Source organism: Musa acuminata, chromosome BXJ2-4, assembly GCF_036884655.1.
Source record: "Musa acuminata AAA Group cultivar baxijiao chromosome BXJ2-4, Cavendish_Baxijiao_AAA, whole genome shotgun sequence".
Classification (NCBI taxonomy): domain Eukaryota; kingdom Viridiplantae; phylum Streptophyta; class Magnoliopsida; order Zingiberales; family Musaceae; genus Musa; species Musa acuminata.
Window position 1 is genome coordinate 25,849,047 of NC_088341.1, and position 21,866 is coordinate 25,870,912.

The 21,866-nt window shown below is 40.5% G+C and overlaps 1 protein-coding gene across 1 annotated transcript in view; it reads right to left on the bottom strand.

Annotated features, from left to right (window-relative positions):
* Window positions 1-8,867: 8,867 nt before the first annotated feature.
* The window catches only part of LOC103981815 (aminopeptidase P2), a 45,723-nt gene continuing 32,724 nt past the window's right edge, over window positions 8,868-21,866 (bottom strand). The window contains exons 11-13 of the mRNA XM_009398558.3: window positions 13,345-13,437; window positions 12,142-12,222; window positions 8,868-9,350 (exon numbers count right to left, since the gene is read on the bottom strand). Coding sequence (XP_009396833.1) covers window positions 9,279-9,350; window positions 12,142-12,222; window positions 13,345-13,437 — 246 coding nt within the window. The 3' untranslated portion in view covers window positions 8,868-9,278. The remainder of the gene's footprint in view (window positions 9,351-12,141; window positions 12,223-13,344; window positions 13,438-21,866) is intronic.

The window sequence follows — 21,866 nt, forward strand, 5'->3', positions numbered from 1 at the left end:
CTGATTGGGCAATAGGCCGCAAGAAAGGATGATGTGCCGAAGAATCGGACGAAGCGTCGAGGGACCAATGACATGCCAGACAACTTGATTAATTGCTTAGGATTAATTATCTCGATCAAAGTTTTATTTTAAGTGTGCAGGATTAACTATGATAGCTTGAAGACATAAAGCAAGTCTACCGGAGTCAAGTTCGATGGGTGTTCGAGAGTCCACCGAGAGTCCGAAGATTCGTCGGAAGTGTTGCCGGAACCAACCAAGAAGGAATCGGGGACTTGTCGAAGTTTTCGGAAGTCCATCGGAGAGATCGTCGGAGGTTCATGGAGATCAACGAGAAGGTTCGGCTACTTGCCAAAGACTTGCTGAACTCGCCACAAGACCTAGAGCCTACTGGGAGTCCGCCGGAAGAAATCTGAGGGTGTATCGGAAGTCCGCCGGAAGTTCGTTGAAAAGCTCGCCGGAAGGAAACTCGACGTTGTCGGTTAAAAACCTGCTTAGGACTATGTTTTAATTTCATAGTTTGCATATAATTAGGGTTAGGATTAAGAGTTAATCCTATAATCTGGTTAGGGGCCAACTGGGCCCGAATTTGGACTGGTTTGGGCCAAGTTTAGAGCCCAACCAGTGATTTCAAAAGTCCAAGCGGTGGCACTGCCCAGCACCCGAAAGGTCCAGCGATGGCACTACCGGACTGGGTGGTAGCACTGCTAGTACACTATCAGTGTCAGACATTGATAGACGGTGGCACCGCCAGCACCAAGAAACCCAAAAGCAATTCAAATTTGGAGCCCAAATTTGAATTCTCTTTGGGCCTATAAATACCCCTCAATTCTCAGCAGAGAATACAACCTTTGAGAAGTTAGAAATTGAGAAAAAGCCTTAGCAAAGTATTTAGCAAGTCTTGTTTTCAATAGCTTAAGTATTCACCTCCCTCTTTCTCTTTGAAAATCTATAAGAGTATGAACCACTTGTAAAAGGTTATAAGAGGGGTATTTGTCCTTTCCCTTCAAAGTGATTTGCTAGTGGAAGTTGGGAGCCTCATCGAAGAAGGCTTGATAAGTGGATATAGGTCATTTTGACTGAACCACTTTAAATTGGTGTGTTCCTTGAATGTGTGAGTGTTTACCTTTCTTAAACCGTTATTTACATAGCAGCAAGCTTTCGGTTTTTATCTTCTCACTTTACTCGAGCTACTTTCACCAAGTCATTCATTGTCGAATCGAAATCTCTATGCATTTACGAAATCGTTTTTAAACTTACGAGTTTTAATCCGCTGCACTAATTCACCCCCCCCCCCCCTCTTAGTGTCGCTCTGATCCTAACAATTGGTATCAGAGCCTCATTATTTCTTAGTTGGTTTAACACCCAAGAGAAATGGCTCTTTACGGCCTTCAAGAGGGGTACTCTCTCATTCGTCCTCCCTTTTTCAATGGGACGGACTACACTTATTGGAAAACTCGAATGAGAGTTTTCTTACTTTCTTTGGATTTGAATTTATGGCACATAGTCGAAAATAGATTTGAAATGTCTTCTCTTCCAATGAATCATTAGAATGATTTGGAGAAGAAGATGTTTTCTCTAAATGCAAAGGCTATGAATGCCTTATATTGTACACTTGACAAAAAATAAATTTAATCGCGTTTCGAATTGTGATTTGGCTTTTGATATTTGGAGAACTCTTGAGGTCACTCATGAAGGCACTAGCCGAGTGAATGAGTCCAAAATCAATATTCTTGTGCATTCTTACGAACTTTTTCGGATGAAACCAAGTGAGTCCATCGGAGATATGTACGCCCATTTCATTGATATTATCAATGGACTCAAAGCTCTTGGTAAAGATTTTTCTAACTTTGAATTAGTAACTAAAATTCTAAGATTCCTTCCAAAGAGTTGGGATCCAAAATTTACGGTCATTCAAGAGGCCAAGAATCTTAAAACATTTCCACTCGAAGAACTAATTGGATCATTAATGACCTACGAAATGAACAATATAACAAAAAAAAAAACTCGAGAACAACCTTCTAAAGGATAGGAAGGATTTGGGACATAGAACACATGAAGACCACTCGAGCGCTCAAGTGATGATGAACTTAAACTACAAATGAAACAAAAATTAAAGAACAAAAAGAACGAAACTACTTGCTTTGAATGCAAGAAGATGAACAAAAAATGGGATAAATCAAGCTCCTCCAAAGATGAGAAGAAAATCAAGAAAGGCAAGGTGGCAAACTACGCCTCAACGGCTTTCAGTGATGAGGTAATTGAAACCCCCTTAATTTATTTTGAAATTACTTGATGTTTTTCATGATGCATTTTTTTTTTTGAATAATCATTTTTCTTGAAAATTATATGTTTTATGTTAATGGAATAAAATATTAGATTTAAATCTAATGATCATTTTTTTTTTAAGAAGAAAAAATGTGTATCTTGAAGATTTTTTATTTTGATTGAAATCATGCTTGATGTCTTAATAAAAATATTAAGAAATTTAACATCATGCTTAATGATGATACATGGCTTTTGTATGGAAAACTAAGTATAAAAAGATAGATTAATCTAAAAAGAAAATTGCATAACTACAACAAATAACAAAATGATTTTGGTTGAAAATACCTTATGCCCAATGAAACCATCATTCATGAATATGTTTTATGTTTAATAGTTTCTTTGGCTGATATGTATAAAGGTTTTGAAAAGTTTGTATCATACTTGATGATTATTATACATGATGATTTATTGGTCTTGAAGTTATTTGATTTTGATTAAATGAAATCATGTTTGACTTAAAGTAATGAGTTGAAATTATTTTTTTTGAATTATGTGTTGCACTTTTTTTTATCTTGATGATTTTTTATCTTTCCGTTTTAAACAATGATGCATGGATTTGAAAGAAAAGGATATGCATGTATGGAATCAATCAATAAGTTGAAACAAAAGGAGGAAATAATTTTTTATTAAAATTTTTTTTTCTCTATCTTATTAATTTCTACCTAAGAAACCAATAAAATTATTTATGCCATTTTGAATCTCTTGAAAGAAATGTTGAGATTTTGATGATTTAGATTATTTGAATTTGAATGAGTTTTATCCAAAATCATGAACTTGATTCCGTGATATTTACAAATTAAGATTTATTATGAATCAAGATTTTTTCATTAATCGATCTCCTAAGATTTTCTTTTGATTATTTATGAGTAAGTTTTTCAAAAAGAAATCATATTTTTTGGAATTCACATGTTCTAATCTTTCATGATATGATTTTTATGCAATTCCTTGTATTCATGAAATGTTTATCTCATCACCCAATTATTTTCTTCTTGATATTCCTTATGTGGTGATATAAAATTATGCATGAAATACACTTGATATTATTTTGATGCATACAAATGAAATGTTATGATCATGCATGGTAGGATGTAATTTGACAAATTAATACCATCATGATTTGAAATATTTATGATTTAAAATGATGCATGCAATACTTATGCTTTTTATTATTATAATGTATGTGATGTATTGCATATGATGTGTATCATGAATGCTTTAAATGATAAATGTTTTGATTTCATGATTGATGATTTTGTTCTATGCATGAGATTTTCAAAATTATGAATGATGAATCTTGTGATTTACGGATTATCGGTTTTTACCATAATGAAAGTGCCTTATTGATCCTTGTCGTAATAAATCTCGCACTTTCGACTTTAAACATGATATATGTTTCTATTTGACATAAATAAAAAGGGCATGCTTGAATGAAATAAATCACATGAATTGAAACAACTAAAAGAGAAGAACATTTTTCTTAAAAATTATTTTTCTCTATCTTATTGATTTTGATGAATCCATTTGTATTATTTTTATGAATCTCATGGATTATGAAAATGATTTGAATTTAATGGGTTTTATTGAAATCATGATCTTGATTTCTCGCAATTATAATTTGAATTTTCTATTGAATGAATCAAGATTGTTTTCTATTTAAAAGGAGATTTATCGAAATGTTTCATGGTCTTTTAGTATATATGATCTTGATAATTATGTTTTGAAACTTTATGTAAATCAAAATTCTTCATCATGATTCTCTCGTTTTATAAAAGAGGAGATCTTCTATGTGAATCATAAGATTTTATATGTATGAATTGAGATTTTGTTCTCCTACAATTCTTTTTGCTATTAACTAACAAGAAACTTGTTCTTGTAAACTATGATATGCTACTTGATATCTTGATAATTTATAACTTAAGTTTTCTCTTTGAATCAAAATTGTTTCCTATCATGCTTTCTATTTACAAAAGAAGAAATTTGTCAAAAATGATATATCTTTTGACATTCATTTTTCATCTTTGTTCTTTATCTTTATCATGATTTGAAGATTATAGTAAAGGGAAATGAACTACATGATTGTATTGTTATTCCCTTCTAGTTGGCAATGACATAGGGGGAGCAAATTTTGCTAGTTTGCTAGCTAGCTTGCATACTTCAAGAAGAAGCAAAAGTGCTATCTTGCAAATCTCAAAGGAAGCAATATGTGCCAAGTTACACATTTCGAAAAGAGGCAAAATAGTCCATCTTGCACATCTTTTTGCTAACCTTTTATGTGTAAAAGTTGATATCTTGCATACTATAAATTTGCATACCAAATGTGCAATCTTGCTTATCTCAAGATACAAAACATGCTAACTTGCACTTTGCAATGGAAGCAAAATTGCTAGCTCAAACATTGCAAAGGAAGTAAAAATTTGCTTGCTTGCAACTTGCATATTTCAAGAAGCAAGAGTTGCGTTCTTGAACATTTCTAATTTGCTAGCTAGCATGATGCAGAACTTGCTATCTTGAACATTACAAAGAAATACTATCTTACACATCGCAAAGAAAAGCAAATATGCCAACTTACACATCTTTAAATTTACTAGCTTGTATGTTGTAAAACTTTCATATCTACAACTTGATAGCTTGAATGTTCTAAGCACGATATAACACTTGCTAAATTTTCAAGCTTACAACTTGCATGATGATAAAAATGGATATTATATTTTTCATACAATGAGTTGAATTTGTGTATCACAAACACTTGATTGTAGTACTTCTCCTTTTTGTTGATGACAAAGGGAGAGAAGTATGATCATGTTATGCATGATGACGTGTTGCAAATATTCATGATGAATAATTGCAATGACTTGAATTCAGTTTGAATTCAAGGTTCTATCAATATGGCATATTGCCATATTGATAGGGGGAGTTTATTTAAACTCCGGGAGTTAAGGCTAATTCCGTCGTCGATTGATTGTCATCATCAAAAAGGGGGAGATTATTGAATCTTGAATTTTGATGATGAAACCAATCAATATGTGTTTATGTTTTAATCTACGTTTTTGAGTGACGTAGGATGCTTCGATCAGGATGAGATAATTATAGCAGGAAAATCATGTTGTGCCAGAGGAACATGTCAAAAGATTGGACGTCGGGCCGGTGGATCGGTCGACGTATCGATAGAAGGCTTCTGGCCGTGGATTCGGGCATCGAGCCAAGAAGAGCAGAGATTGTGCCAAGGATATTGGAGTTACAGAGTCAACTGGGCAATTGGGCAATTGGTCGCAAGAGAGGATGATGTGCCGAAGAATCAGACGAAGTTTTGTTTTAATTGCTTAGGATTAATTGTCTCGATCAAAGTTTTGTTTTAAGTATGCAGGATTAACTACGATAGCTTGAAGACATAAAGCAAGTCTACCAGAGTCAAGTTCAATAGGTGTTCGAGAGTCCGCCGAGAGTCCGAAGATTCATCGAAAGTGCTGCAGGAACCAACCGAGAAAGAATCGGGGACTTGCCGAAGTTTTCGAAAGTCCATTGGAGAGATCATCGGAGGTTCACGGAGATTACTAAGAAGGTTCGGCTACTTGCCAAAGACTCGCTGAAGTCGCCACAAGACCGGGAGCCTGCTGGGAGTCCGCCGAAAGAAATCCGAGGGTGTATTGGAAGTCCACCGGAAGTTCGCCGGAAAGCTCGCCGGAAGGAAACTCGACATTGCCGGTTAAAAACTTGCTTAGGACTATATTTAATTTCATAGTTTACATATAATTAGGATTAGGATTAAGAGTTAATCCTATAATCTGGTTATGGGCCAACTAGACCCAAATTTGGACTGGTTTAGGCCAAGTTTGGAGCCCAACCAGTGATCTGAAAAGTCCAGGCGGTGGCACCGGCGGACTGGGCGGTGGCACCGCCCAGCACCTGAGAGGTTCGGCGGTGGGACCATCGGACTGGGCGGTAGCACCGCCAGTACACTGTCAGTGTCAAACACTGACAGGCGGTGGCACCGCCAGCACCGGGAAACCCAAAAGCAATTCAAATTTGAAGCCCAAATTTGAATCCTCTTGGGGCCTATAAATGCCCCTCAATTCTCAGTAGAGAATACAACCTTTGAGAAGTTAGAAATTGAGAAAAAGCCTTAGCAAAGTATTTAGCAAGTCTTATTTTCAATAGCTTAAGTGTTCACCACCCTCTTTCTCTTTGAAAATATGTAAGAGTGTGAACCACTTGTAAAAGGTTGTAAGAGGGGTATTTATCCTTCCCCTTCAAAGTGATTTACTAATAGAAGTTGGGAGCCTCATTGAAGAAGGCTTTGCAAGTGGATGTAGGTCATTTTGACCGAACCACTTTAAATTGGTGTGTTCCTTGAATGTGTGAGTGTTTACCTTTCTTAAACCGTTATTTATATAGCAACGAGCTTTTGGTTTTTATCTTCTCACTTTACTCGAGCTACTTTCACCAAGTCATTCATTGTCGAATCGAAATCTCTACGCATTTACAAAATCATTTTCAAACTTATGAGTTTTAATCCACTGCACTAATTCACCCCCCCCTCTTAGTGTCGCTCCGATCCTAACAAAAAGGACTTTTATAATATTTGTATCAAAATTTGTGTCTTGATAATGTTCATAAACTTACATATAATACTTTTTGAGATAAGAAGTGTGCTAAGTCTAAGGCATGTTCAACCCGCCTAGGGTTTGGAGTTGATAAGTTCCTGGTTGAACTTCCTCCAAGATTCGATATGGCTCTTCCCAATTCAACACGAACTTTCCCTTGGTATGATTTGGATCACTAACTTCAACCCTCTGAAAGATCAAGTCTTCCACCTTTAGCCATTGGTGTTGAACCCATTTATTAAAGGATTTGAACATAGATCTTTCATTAAGTTTATGAGATGGGCCCTTTGACTTCATCAATTAAGTCAAGATTCACTCAAAGTTCAACATTTGACACCCCCTTGTTATAATTTTAGGTTTAGATAGTTGGTAGTTAAGGCTTAGTAGGAACTATAGCTTTGGTTCCATATGCTAAGCAAAAAGGTAATTCTTCTATGGAAACCTTTGGTGCACTTCAAGAGATCTCATCCACTTAGGTGCCTCTGACCTCGGCCATCCTTATTTTCAAATCTTCAAAAATGACTCTATTGGTGACTTTGGCTTAAACTTGGTATTATTGAAATTACTTTTCGTTGTTGATGAATATAATTCGTTGGATGCCAAATTGGGAGATTATACTTTTTATAAATGAACCCTTTGACTTACCTATGAGATGGAGGCCAAAGGTCGGCTTTGGCCCACTTAGTTAAATAGTCAACTCCAACTACTAAGATACTTTCTTTGGCCTAAGGCGGGAGAGAATGGTCATAAAATGTCCAACCTCCATATGGCAAAAGGCGATGTCGAGTACAAGGGAGTCAGCTCGGTTGAGGGGAATCTTACATACTCCAGAGCATCCTACTTAAGGGTCGGACAATAATATTTTTGCTATAGAATTTTGAAGGTAATAGATTATGCTCCGATATATTCTCCACGTGTTCTCTCATGGACTTCATATGACACTCAAGCAACCTCCTTAGGGTGAAGGCAATACAGGAGAGGCTATGTTATAGATCATTTGTAGAGTACATCATTTATCATTTATCATGCTATACCATGCTTTTAAACCATGCTTGTTGTCTCTGGAGCCGTTATTCTTCTTTCGGAGATCCGAAAAAACTCATGTTTTGAGGTACCATTAGATATTCCCCATCCAAATGTCTCGAGTGATGTCACTACCATCTCACTTTTGTTGATCCAAGTAGAATTTCAATAATTGAGATAGAGTTAGCCATTATATTATAGTCCCGAGGAATCTGTTCAATACTAAATAAAGGGATGTCAGCTACTATTTGCTTTGTCTTTGCTAGATATGCGCTATAGTGGGATCATGAGCTTTATATAGTTCATTTACTTAGTTGATGACCAATTGAGAGTCGTAAACTTTTATATTTATCACATTTATTTCTTTACTAAGACGAAGCCCCATTTGTAAAGCTTTATATTCAGTTTTATTGTTAGTCACTTTCAAGTCAAATCAAAGTACATATTTATAAGCTGCTCCACTACAAAGTTTGCTAAGACATAGGCTCAGTGGAGGAGTTTTCTATAATAGTCATCTGCACTACAAAGTTTGCTAAGACCTACGCCTTGATAATTATCTCCATTACAAAGTTTTTCTATAATAGTCATCTCCACTACAAAGTTTGCTAAGACCTACGCCTTGATAATTATCTCCATTACAAAGTTTGTCAAGGCCTACGCCTTGATGGCAGTCTGCAAATGATGGGATATGTCGAATTTATTGAGTTTCACCAACATTTAAATAGCCTACTGAAGCCAACATTTCAAGAGCCTACTGTAGCATTTGGTTTTGAAAGGATCTATCGTATCGACTGATTTATCATAAAGAGGATGTGGTGTGCTTGAAAATATGATCAAGCTATAATTGTGATGATAGGATCTTAGTTAGAAAGAGGTAATATCTTGGCAGATAAATTATCACCTCATACAATAAACAAATAAACAAAATCATATGCTCAGATTGTTAAGAGCCATATTTATAATTCAGATATCCAACGCAAAAGAACATGGATTATAAAACATTCGAATTATTGACACCAAAATAGCTTGGCATGTACTCAGGAAAGGCTAAACACCACAATATCCACTGAAGGATAAGGATATTTTGTCCTCCTGCCATCATATGAGAAGTAATGCCAATTCAATAAATACCACTGATTTTGTCCTCAGGAATTATTGACACTGATTTATCATAAGGATAAGGATAAACACCACAATATCCACTGAAGGATAAGGATATTTTGTCCTCCTGCCATCATATGAGAAGTAATGCCAATTCAATAAATAAATATTGGAGTACATTTATCTGAAGCCCTCAGATCTGTTCTTGTGAGAGGACAAAAGAAAAGTTCAGTCTTGTGGAATAGGCCGGGTGTTATTCCAAAGCCATTCACGAGCCCCACCATCCAACATAGGTGAAACCTGTGGAAAGACAAAAAAAAACTTCATCAAAAGTTTACAATGGTCACTCACCAGACTTGGGAGTTCCACGGCAAAGAGAATATGATGATTGACTAGTTCTTGACCATGGTAAAAGAGCAACTAATTAATTCTAGGGATGTGGCATCTTCAAAAATGCTATAAACAAAGTAATTGGCCCTGCACAGATGAAATGTGTGGTCACAGGTTTCTTGCAATGGGCATGACTTTCTGGCATGATGTCTACTGTTATAAGTTTTTCTACCGCACACACCATACAATTGTTTTTATTTAGTGAAATGGATGAAATTATGATAAACTGTAGATGAAAATAAAATAGACCTATAATGTTCCATAAAGTTGTTCTCACATTAAGACCATGGAATTGACTTATTTCTAGAGATAAAGTATATTATTGCAATCATCAGGAGAAAGATGTCAATTCCATGTGATTTAGTGGTCAAGCAGATTTTCCAAGGTCTTGTATATGGTATCAGAATACTTGATATGGTTCGTTTGGCTAACAGATCGTGGGCTAGGTTCTTAGAGTTGTTTCAGCTCAATGAGACGAGTACACTTGTGTGTATGATAGCAGCATGGTGCAGGATTAGTGCCCTAACAAGGACAATACATGATGGAAATCGAGACACTTTCTGATTTTAGACTAGGCATGAATTCTGATTTTTACTAGGTGTAGAAAGAAGAAATGACAACTTGAACTGCTTTCAATTGGTGAAAATTTGGATTTTGATATAATTGAACATGTTTTCATTTTGCTCTAGTTAATTTTTTTCTTTGAAAACATTTTAGTACTGAAAAGGGTTTCTTTTTAAAAAATCATAAGTTGTCACATGACAAATAATTTAGTTTCCTAACTTGCTCAAGGAGAAGAAAATGAAACCAATGAAGAAAGAAAAATGAAAGATAACAAATTTTGGGTTTCTGTAATAATTACAAATTTTTGATTGAAGATTCAGTCTCTATAAGGAAGGTCCATCATGGCTGAAAAATTTACAAATAAGGCAAAATATTCATCAAAATAAATATATAAAATCATCTTCGTCAAAGAAGGATACAATAAATAATTGATGTCTTCAAATAATTTTGTTAACTGTAATCTCACAATTATATTCTTTCCTTATTTTTGTATTCTTTTATCTTCTTATAGTTGGGAGTCAATGAAGAAAGGGATTGTGACTACGACATCAGTGAATGAATGCATGTTTCTTTTCATGACATGTGATGTGTTGAGCAGTGATTTAAAAAGCGCTAGGCGCCAAGGTCCACAAACGCCCGAGGCACTAGGCGCTCGCCCGAGCGAAGCGAGGCGCTAAATTATAAAAATATATAATATAATTATTTAAAATTTTAAATAAAAATATGCTATTAAATTAAGAAAATCTAAGATACAAAATCACAATGTCACATTAACAAAAAGTTTCAAAATTCAAAACATTAAAATCAAAATTTCAAATAATTTTAAATAAATAATTTCAAATAAAAAAAATTAACAACATTAAAATCAAAATAATATATTATTAATCTATTAACAGAAAATTAATCATTTCAAAATTCAAATAAACTTAATATTAAGAGTATACAGAGCCTGATGGAGAAACGAGGAAGCAGCGGCGAGCGGCAGTGGCGAGCGGCGGCAGCAGTAGCGGCGAGCGGCGACAACGGCAGCGGCAGCGGCAGCGGGAAAGGGAAAGGGAGCGGAAGGCGCGAGCAGCGGGAGGCCTCGAGGGAGGCGCGAGCAGCGGGAAGGCTCGCGGGAGGGCTCGCAGGAGGCGAGAGGGCTCGCGGGAGGCGCGAGCAGTGGGAGGGCTCGCGGGAGGCGTGAGCAGCGGGAGGGCTCGAGGGAGGCGCGAGCAGCGGGAAGGCTCGCGGGAGGGCTCGCAGGAGACGCGAGCAGCGAGAGGGCTCGCGGGAGGCGCGAGCAGCGGGAGGGCTCGCGGGAGGCGCGAGCAGCGACAGCGGCGAGCAGCGGCAGCGGGAGCAGGCGGCAGCGAGCGACGAGATCGCGATCGGGATCGGGATCGCGATCGGGATCGGGATCGGGATCGAGAGCGGCAGCGGTAGCAGGTTAGTGTTGGGTTAGGGTTAGGGTTAGGGTTGAGGTTATATCGATTTAGTTGGTTCGATTGAACCAACTAACAACCGAACCAGGACCGAACCAGACCTAAAATTCTAGTTCGATCGCCTTGGTTTACCCAGGCGCTCGCCCGAAGCGCCCAGCGCCTGGGCTCGGGCGAGCGCCCAGGCGGCGCCTGTTTGAAGCGCGCCGCCTGGGACATTAGCGAGGCACTCGGGCCTCACCTCGCCTCGCCCGAGCGCCTAGGCGAGCGCCCGAGCGCCTTTTGCAACCACTGGTGTTGAGGCCACAATCTTTCTCCCAAAGTAAGCTATGAGGATTTTGAGCGAGTGCAAAAGATTTATTTATTTTTTGTCCCCTTTTCATCTTTCTCTTGAATTGTCCTACCACTTAAATTCCATCAGATCACTGTTGTCTTATATCTTCCCTTGACCGTACACAATCCACCAAACCCAACTGCCGAGGACCTAAGATACCCAACATTAGAAAGTAATGGATCAACCTCACAATCAAGTAAAGGTAGTCAGAAAAGATTATAACAAATTTCCTTTTCTGCACAAGCTTTAAGCAACATTAGGTAAAACCATGCAAGTAAATATACTAGCTGAAAGAAAATTCTCAAACACTAAATTGTCAATTCAATCATAGGACAGTAAGGAAATATGTCAAGCTAGCTTTAAGATGCTTTAGGTAACTAACCTTTTCCCAAACTTGTGCATGATAATCATTGAGCCAGTTGATTTCCGCGTGAGATAACAAAGATAAGTCAACCAATTTATTCTAGCAAAAAAAGACCATTAAACACAATAATTAATGTGTCCTTATTATGACAAGTATTTCCCAGAAGGTTGATCCCAAACAAAAAAAAAATTACACAAACTTTGAAAAAGAGAGAATATCATGGATCTAATATAATCACTTCTCTCCCTAAAAACATGTCATACTTAAGCTGTCCTAAAATGTCCTGTAAAGTTCATGTATGCACCAAATAGATGTGTAATTGATCAAAGTAACTTAAGTACACAAACTATATAGTTAATTGTGCTTGCAGATGAGATATTATACAAAATATTAAGCAATCAAACTAGTGCTATCCACATTTGTCTGTCCTAATATCACATGCCAAGTGCAGAGTTACTATTAGAGAAAATATGCATGCTAAACATTCTGGGCAATTAACAATACATATCTCAACAACTTAAAAGCTCACATATATTGTTAAAACAATCGGAACTTTCAAAACATAATAAGAGAACATAATTAAAAGCTCTCATTAAGAGAACCACAAAACATAATAAGATTTTGACATTATCTAACTAATATTCTCACGACAGAAGGCCTAATTTATTAGGCCTTCTACAAGCAGAAACTACTGAAGCCAACAAGTTTAATGGTTCCATACATTGATGCATGCCCTTACAATCTTAAAGGCAAGATCCGTGCCACATGTTGAAATTTCACGTCCCAAAATTCCAGTCACATTGTCATATACCTTGGCACATTCTGTTAAGTTCGTTTTCTTTTTTAAAAAATTTGCAGATACGACTAAGAACAATAGTCCTGATGTGTCATTTGAATTCCTAATTTGTTGTATTTCGTTAGTCATTTGCTTAACTGATGTCTTGCAAGAAGATTGACATAGTATAACTTTCTAATACATATTGCAAATATTTAACAATATCAATAGAGTTGTTATATCTTTCACTGAAATTGGATACTCCATATTTTTTACCACCTACGAAATAAAGATTCTATTGCAAAATTGAGGACACCAGATTCTGTGTGCTGAGGAAATCAATATAATCATAAAATATGAGATAATTATTATGGATGCAATTTAACCACCAATTGCAAGTTCTTCATGAACAATAATATATTTCAGAGCAAAATATGTTTACATACCTGTATTGGGACAAATGTAAGTTTTTCAAAACCAAGGTAACCAATGCCTCCATAATAATTTGGCAACTCAACCTCTTTTACAATAAGGAGGTTCTGAAAAAACAAACATGAGAAGTGAATCATTTGAGAAACAACAGATTCTTTTTCATACAATAAATCTACACTTAAACTCACAAAATAAAAATAAAGACTAGGAACATATAGCAAATAGTGACATGAATAGTTTGTCACCTATATTAACTGTGAAGGTTTGTTGGCTAATCATGTGCTAGACAATCTCAAAGTGTTGCACCTTAATTAGTATTCTAGGTTAAAAGTAAGCAGGTTAATCATTTCAATGTGGCTAATATTTGGTTGCAACAAACCATCACTCTGATAGCAGGGGTAGGGCTATGTAGATTGACCCTAATTAGTCAGACTGTTTTTTATGACCCTCCAAAGACTGTTTTCATCTAAGTTTAGCTTTCTCAAACTCCACCATATCAACCTCTATTGCAAGAAAATTACTTTCTTATTGCATTTATCTTACTATTAAGCCCAATTGGCTTTATAGTGGATTACTTAATTTGCTATATCTCCATGTTAACTCAGATGCTTTTCTTGGGCAAACTTTCTGGTTGAGTTTTGATTGTACCGAAGTTTCGAGATTCACTCAGTACGGTACAATACTGTATACCGAGCTGTCACAGACAAACTTCTAAATAGGATGTTTGATGTAATTCTTATGTATGTCCGTATCTTTTGGTATGTTCATGCTTTGCACAGCATGTAGAGGGACGGCCGAAGGCTTAATAGTCCCATTTTAGTTGGGTTTGGTGGCCGTTTTAGGCTTGTAAATAAAGGTTGTGTTATGTGAACACTTGTGAGAGATTTTCGATCTGTAGTGGACCATTTTGACCCTTTATTGTGCAACTGTTCAGAGCTTGTAAAGTCTGTTTGTAATTTGCATTGTCTATGAAGTGTTTACGGAGATGTTTGCTTGTGGATCCCGAGTGAGGCGTTTTCTCTATCCCGTTTTCTCTTTTGTAGGTCCTAAGGGACCATGGGAGGCTTTGGGGAGACTGACCTTTGCGGACGGACACGCAAGGGTGCCGCACGACTTAGGCAAAACCAGATAAGTCCGTGATAGATGGTGTATCAGAGCGGGACAAGCACTAATAGAAACACTTGGCATGCAAACGTGGGGGACCTAGTAGGGCTGCATTGAGGGCAGTCAGCACACGCGCGACCGTTTGGGGGAAAACGGGTATGGAGATGTAGGGAAAAGGAGTCGCTCGGAGGAGTGGGCATCTGAGAGTGGTATTCAGAGGAATGGCCAACACTTCGCGCAAGAGGCACCACGAGGACAAGCTGGGAAGAATGCGGAGCGCACAAAGGTTGAGATGGCTGAGTTCGAGCTACGGCTCGACATTGACAACAATACTTGATGGTGCTCAAGGCAAGTGAGGTGCTTGGTAAAAGATGAGACCATGCAAGGTGGAATGAGTTGCTTAGCGACCGAAAGAGTTGTGCAAAGCTCACAGAGGTGAGGAGAATTACTAACTCGAAGAATTCGGTACTCATACATGGGCTTGTATGCGGACGATGGAATGTTCGCGACCATCCTAAGTCGATCGAAACTCGGCGCCATGGAGCATTGAAACTTTCTCTTCGGCATGTGAAGGATACGTCCATAGGAGGCTGAAGTGTGCAACGAGTTCAGCATGTTGCTAGGCCTTAAGTGGTGCAGTGGGGGCCGTATTGACGTGGAGTCGCAATCTAGCAAGTGCGTTTGCAGGAGGCAGAACAATGCGCAGTTTGTTCAGCAAATCGAAGTAGTCCAAGGGGATGGTGGTCCTCGAAACGAAGAGAGATGTTGCTCCAACGGGATAGATATACATGAGGGATAAGTCCCGGCTCTCCAGAGGGAGTATCATGTGCAACAGACCGCACATGTTTTGGAGTAGTACCTCAAAAACAACAACTCCACGATACTCAACGGACCGAGCGAGCGGCGAGGAGTCGTCGCATGATCTCGCTTGAGAGAATGCATCGGTGGATGCATTGCGAGATCAAGTGGGGGAGCGACCCAAAGCAATACAAATGAAGGCACACCTGGAGTCGATATGGAGATCACACTCAAGGGAGGGCTGACCCGTGGAATGGTGGGCACGAGGGCCACCATCAACTCAATGCAAAACGAGGAGTAGAGCAACTTAGGTGTAACTTGGCGAAGTACCCAAGCCGCATGAAGTGAGTCGACATAGAAGATTGAACAGGGAGCGTAGGCACAAAGCTTTCCTTGGACAGAGGTCAAGGGCATGAACTCTTGCAGAGGCAAGAGCAGGATCATGTTGTTCCATGGGTCCTTCATTCTAATGGAGCGGACTCATCTTGCATGGTGCCAAAGACAAAGGGAGCTTCTGGGCACATACACCTTATCTCGGAGAAGCATTTGATTGAGGACCTAAGGTGACTCAAGTTACGAAGGTGAAGTTGAGTTCAGAAGGCCTTGACACGGGGCAAGAGGACGCGGAGGCGGGTACTTTTGAAGAATATGCCACAATGTTGCCATTCAAGTTGTCATGAAGGAAGCGGTGCGCAGCGGAGATTGTGTTGGTAAGGGCAGAGGCTCAGGATCCAGACAATGGTGCACCACTTTCAGCGAAGTCGATGGACTTCGGGAGCTACTAAGCGACGGACTGTCCTAGAGTGGTGCTTCATCTAAGAGTGACCCAAGAGCGGATGAAGGTCGATTACCAAAGGAACGAACAAAATCGAAGGTGAAAGAGATCCTGCGATGTATTGGCAGAGGCCACACATAGAGGGATCACAATTCGAGTTCATCCCACATTGTCATGGACAAGCTTCTAAACAGGATGTTTGATGTAATGCTTATGTATGTCCGTCTCTTTTGGTATGTTCATGCTTTGCATAACATGTAGAGGGACGGCCGAATGCTTAATAATCCTATTTTAGTTGGGTTTGGTGGCCGCTTTAGGCTTGTAAATAAAGGTTGTGTCATGTGAACACTTGTGAAAGATTTTCAGTATGTAGTGGACCATTTTGACCCTTTGTTGTGCAACTGTTCAGAGCTTGTAAAGTATGTTTATAATTTGCATTATCTATGAAGTGTTTCCTGGTATGTTTGCTTGTGGATCCCGAGTGAGGCGTTCTCTCTAACCCGTTTTTTCTTTTGTAGGTCCTAAGGGACCATGGGAGTCTTCGGGAAGGCTGACCTTTGCGGACGGACATGCAAGGATGCCGCACGACTTAGGCAAAACCAGCTAAGTCCGTGACAGATGGTGTATCAGAGCGGGACAAGCACTAATAGAAACACTTGCCATGCAAACGTGGGGGACCTAGTAGGGCTGCATTGAGGGCAGTCAGCACACGCGCGACCGTTTGGGGGAAAACGGGTATGGAGATGTAGGGAAAAGGAGTCGCTCGGAGGAGTGGGCATCTGAGAGTGGTATTCAGAGGAATGGCCAACACTTCGCGCAAGAGGCACCACGAGGACAAGCAAGCTGGGAAGAATGTGGAGCACACAAAGGTTGAGATGGCTGAGTTCGAACTACGGCTCGACATTGACAACAATACTTGATGGTGCTCAAGGCAAGCGAGGAGCTTGGTAAAGGATGAGACCATGCAAGGTGGAATGAGTTGCTCAGCGACCGAAAGAGTTGTGCAAAGCTCACAGAGGTGAGGAGAATTGCTAACTCGAAGAATTCGGTACTCATGCATGGGCTTGTATGCGGACGATGGAATGTTCGCGGCCATCCTAAGGCGATCGAAACTCGGCGCCATGGAGCATTAAAACTTTCTCTTCGGCATGTGAAGGATACGTCCATAAGAGGCTGAAGTGTGCAGCGAGTTCAGCATGTTGCTAGGCCTTAAGTGGTGTAGTGGGGGCCGTATTGACGTGGAGTCGCAATCTAGCAAGTGCGTTTGCAGGAGGCAGAACAATGCGCAATTTGTTCAGCAAATCGAAGTAGTCCAAGGGGATGGTGGTACTCGAAACGAAGAGAGATGTTGCTCCAATGGGATAGATATCCATGAGGGATAAGTCCCGGCTCTCTAGAGGGAGTATCATATGCAACAGACCGCACATGTTTTGGAGTAGTACCTCAAAAACAATAACTCCACGATACTCAACGGACCGAGCGAGCGGCGAGGAGTCGTCGCATGATCTCGCTTAAGAGAATGCATCGGTGGATGCATTGCGAGATCAAGTGGGGGAGCGACCCAAAACAATACAAATGAAGGCACACCTGGAGTCGATATGGAGATCACACTCAAGGGAGGGTTGACCCGTGGAATGATGGGTGCGAGGGCCACCATCAACTCAATGCAAAAACGGGGAGCGGAGCAACTTGGGTGTAACTTGGCGAAGTACCCAAGCCGCATGAAGGGAGCCAGCATAGAAGATGGAACATGGAGCGAAGGCACAATGCTTTCCTTCGATAGAGGTCAAGGACATGAACTCTTGCAGAGGCAAGAGCAAGATCATGTTGTTCCATGGGTCCTTCATTCTGACGGAGCGGACTCATCTTGCATGGCGCCAAAGACAAAGGGAGCTTCTGGGCACATACACCTTATCTCGGAGAAGCATTTGATTGAGGACCTAAGGCGACTCAATTTGCGGAGGCGAAGTTGGGTCCAGAAGGCCTTGGCACGGGGCAAGAGGATGCCGAGGCGGGTACTCTTGAAGAATATGCCTCAGTGTTGCCAGTCAAGTTGCTAGGCAGGAAGCGATGTGCAGCGGAGATTGTGCTTGTAGGGGCAGAGGCCCAGGATCCAGACAATGGTGCACCATTTTCAGCAAAGTCGATGGACTTCGGGAGCTACTAGGCGACGGACTGTCCTTAAGCGGTGCTTCATCTAGGTGTGACCCAAGAGTGGGTGGATGAAGGTCGATTGCCAAAGGAGCGAACAAAATCGAAAGTGGAAGAGGCCCTGCGATGTATTGGCAGATGCCACACATGGAGGGATCACAATTCGAGTTCATCCCACAAGGATCAGAATGCAATAGAGATGTCACCAGGAGGCGACATGGTGCAGCGGATCGTGGTTGAACAGTTCGTGGCAATGTGATACACACGACATAGTCCCGTGAGGGACTAGATCATACGGAGGTATGATCGGGAGCTATTGGAAGCTCCACTTCGGTGAACAACACGACGGCAAGAAGGGCTATGGATTCAAGGAGTGAAGGCCATGGTACCGCAGAGGCGGGTCTTCCATACGTGCATCGAATTTTGCATCGGATAAAAGCCTTGGTCATCAGCATATGGGGGCTATGTTCCACCAAGGGACAAGTTCGAATGCAAGTACCAGTGAGTCCCATAGGAGGGACTTGATCATGCAGAGGTATGATCGAAGTAGCTGGAGAGTTGGACTGCTCTAAAGCCCATATTCGCTTAAGGGAGCCCGGCAAGTCAGAGGACAAGGTCGAGTAAGCGAACGTTGCTGCCAAGGAAGCTAAGGATAACAGAATCGATGCAAATCCTACAACGTCATGGCAGAGGCCATGCATGGGAGTTGCAGTCTGTCTTTCCATCGACCAAAGGGAGCTGCTTGGAGAACACAGAGGTGTTGAAGCAGGGGTCGAAAGGGGCGAGGAAGCGACGACGAATCCAGAGGGACTTAGCTACCCAAAATCAAGCATCAGTTAGAATGGAGGTGGACTTGGAGGAGTGCCACAGAGACATATCTACTGATCGTGAAGAAAAGGGATGCAGATGCGAGGCGACGGATAGTAGGGCCATGGGCATGACAGCGCCATGGTACTGCAGAGGCGAGACTTCCGTGAAAGTCATTGATCCCTTGCTCTCATGGAGGGAGAGCGCTTGGTCGTGAAAGGGGCCGAGAAGGTGGAGCATACAGAGGCAAACTCCAAGTACCGAGACAAGGCTGAAGGGCAAAGGCCAAGGAACTTCGTAAGACCGGTATCAACGAGCTTCTCATCAAGATAGCCGAAAGTGAAGGATTTCGGGTCATGCAAGAGTGCACGACCAAGGAACGAAGCAGGCAGTACGCGGTGCTGTACCTTCGCTACTCAGTGGAGTAGGCGACAGGGTTGATGGAGAAGACAATACAATCCCAGAGGCGACCAAATCTATTAGAGAATTACTCCAAGTTGGGGTGAAAACTTCCTGTACTCCAGAAGTTCAATGGCATTGAGAAGGCGAATCACAGTAGCTAACTCAATGCAAGGAGTGCAAACACTTCAAGTGCTTCAAAAATGTGAGCAAAGAGTAGGCGAAGGTCAGTAACCAGCTCGATGCATGGAGTACAACCCTTGAGGAGGCGGGCGAAGTCAAGTAACCATTGCCTTCTCAACTTTTAAGAGAATGGGTGAAACCGAGTACCCCAATTCTCTTATTTATCCAGCAGAGGAGCGCTGCACAAGTTCAAAGACCATTCGAAGATAATGAAAGACAATAGTTGTCAAATCCTCACCAATGGTAATTAGTGCTACTGAGAGTATATTATCTGCTTCATTTCCCAACAGAATGTCAATCGAAAGCAGAAGTGATGCGAATCTACTTGGAAGTGACAACTAAATGAAAGAAGAGTCGATGGACATTTTGTAGAAGAAGGACCCAAAACTTCGAAAGTTTGCGAGGCGATGCTCGTTACAGCTCCAACAAGCATCCACCCAGTTCAAGCAGCAAGTAGTATTTGAGAGACTAGCGCATAGTAAGGATGGCCTTTTCCTTCATTTGGAGAATCCGTAGGAATCAACAAGGATCGACACAACTCAGCCAACCCCACACCAGAGTCAAAGTCATTGACGAGTTGAAACAGCATAGCGGATCAAAAGTTCGACTACTTAACAACAACAGCGGAGAGCAGTTGGGAGCCAAGAGGTGCATTGCAGCTAGAGCAAAAGATTGAAGACTCAACAAAGGCGATGAGTTGTAGTGTCGGCAAAAGGCTTCGACGAGGACGTCGAAGGAATAAGTGGGGGAGAATGTCACGGACAAACTTCTACACAGGATGTTTGATGTAATGCTTATGTATGTCCGTGTCTTTTGGCATGTTCATGCTTTGCACAGCATGTAGAGGGACGGCCGAAGGCTTAATAGTCCCATTTTAGTTGGGTTTGGTAGCCGCTTTAGGCTTGTAAATAAAAGTTGTGTCATGTGGACACTTGTGAGAGATTTTCGGTCTGTAGTGGACAATTTTGACCCTTTGTTGTGCAACTGTTCAGAGCTTGTAAAGTCTGTAATTTGCATTATCTATGAAGTGTTTTCGGAGATGTTTGCTTGTAGATCCCGAGTGAGGCGTTTTCTCTATCCCGTTTTCTCTTTTGTAGGTTCTAAGGAACCATGGGAGGCTTCGGGGAGGTTGACCTTTGCGGATGAATACGCAAGGATGCTGCACGACTTAGTCAAAACCAGCTAAGTCTGTGACAGAGCGATGTGTGTATGTATATATATATATATAAAGTGAAAAAAAATCTTTTTCGCCTCCCACGCAAGGCGACATCGCCTCTCTTCTCCCCAGGCGGGGCGACATTGCAGAAAAACAAGGCAACGTCGCCCCGTTTTTCTATATATATATATAAGTTAAAAAAAAATCTGCAACGTCACCTCTCTTCTCCCCACGCGGGGCGACGTCGCTTTTATATATATATACATATATATATATATATATAAGTAAAAAAAAAATCGCCAGGTAGCGGGCAGTCCGTGTACCGGTCTACTGACGAACCGGTACGGACAGTATTATTCGAAATTGAAAACCTTGGTTTAAAGCAAGGTCTGCCATACTGAAGCGTACCGCCCAGTACGGACGGTACATTCCGGTCCGACAGGTTACCGGTACGCGGACCGCCCGGTACCGTTACAGTGCTACAGTACTATACTGTAGCACTGCTATAGTATAAAATAATAAATAAAAATTTGTTCGGTACACCAGGGTATACCGCTCCATACGCCCTGATGTACCGCCTAGTACACCGGTACCGTACCGTATCGAGCCCGGGTCGAAACGCCGATACGGTACGATACAACGAACCTTGGTTTAAAGTATATTATGTTGGTGCATAGAGTTGTTGATACCTTGCAAAAACAAATGAGCTGGTGGATCAGTGAAAAATATTTGCAGCTTTGACAATTAGTACTAAAAAATTGTTGCAAAGAAGAAGGTAACTTGGGAACAGTTTGTTTTCATGTGGCGATCTGATCAGGTGCAAATTAGGCAATCCCTGCTTTAACTTCACTGCAATTATGGACAACCTTTGGTTGGTTATTTGTCCACTTCAAGCATGAAAATTATTCACCATTTTTTTCTTCTGAGATGACATATTATACTATCCTTTTCAAATGGATTCCATGAGAACCTATATATCAGCCATGATGGCACTGGAATGCTCTAAATCCTATTTAAGGATGCTTTTCAGTATTGCACTCAGAAACTAAAACCTGGAGAGTGGAGACAGAGATTTCCTTTTACTTATTATGTTCTTGCAATAGAAAATCAGGCCCTTATTCTCCTTTCTTTCACCTAATTTTCTTCTCTTCTTGTCTACAATG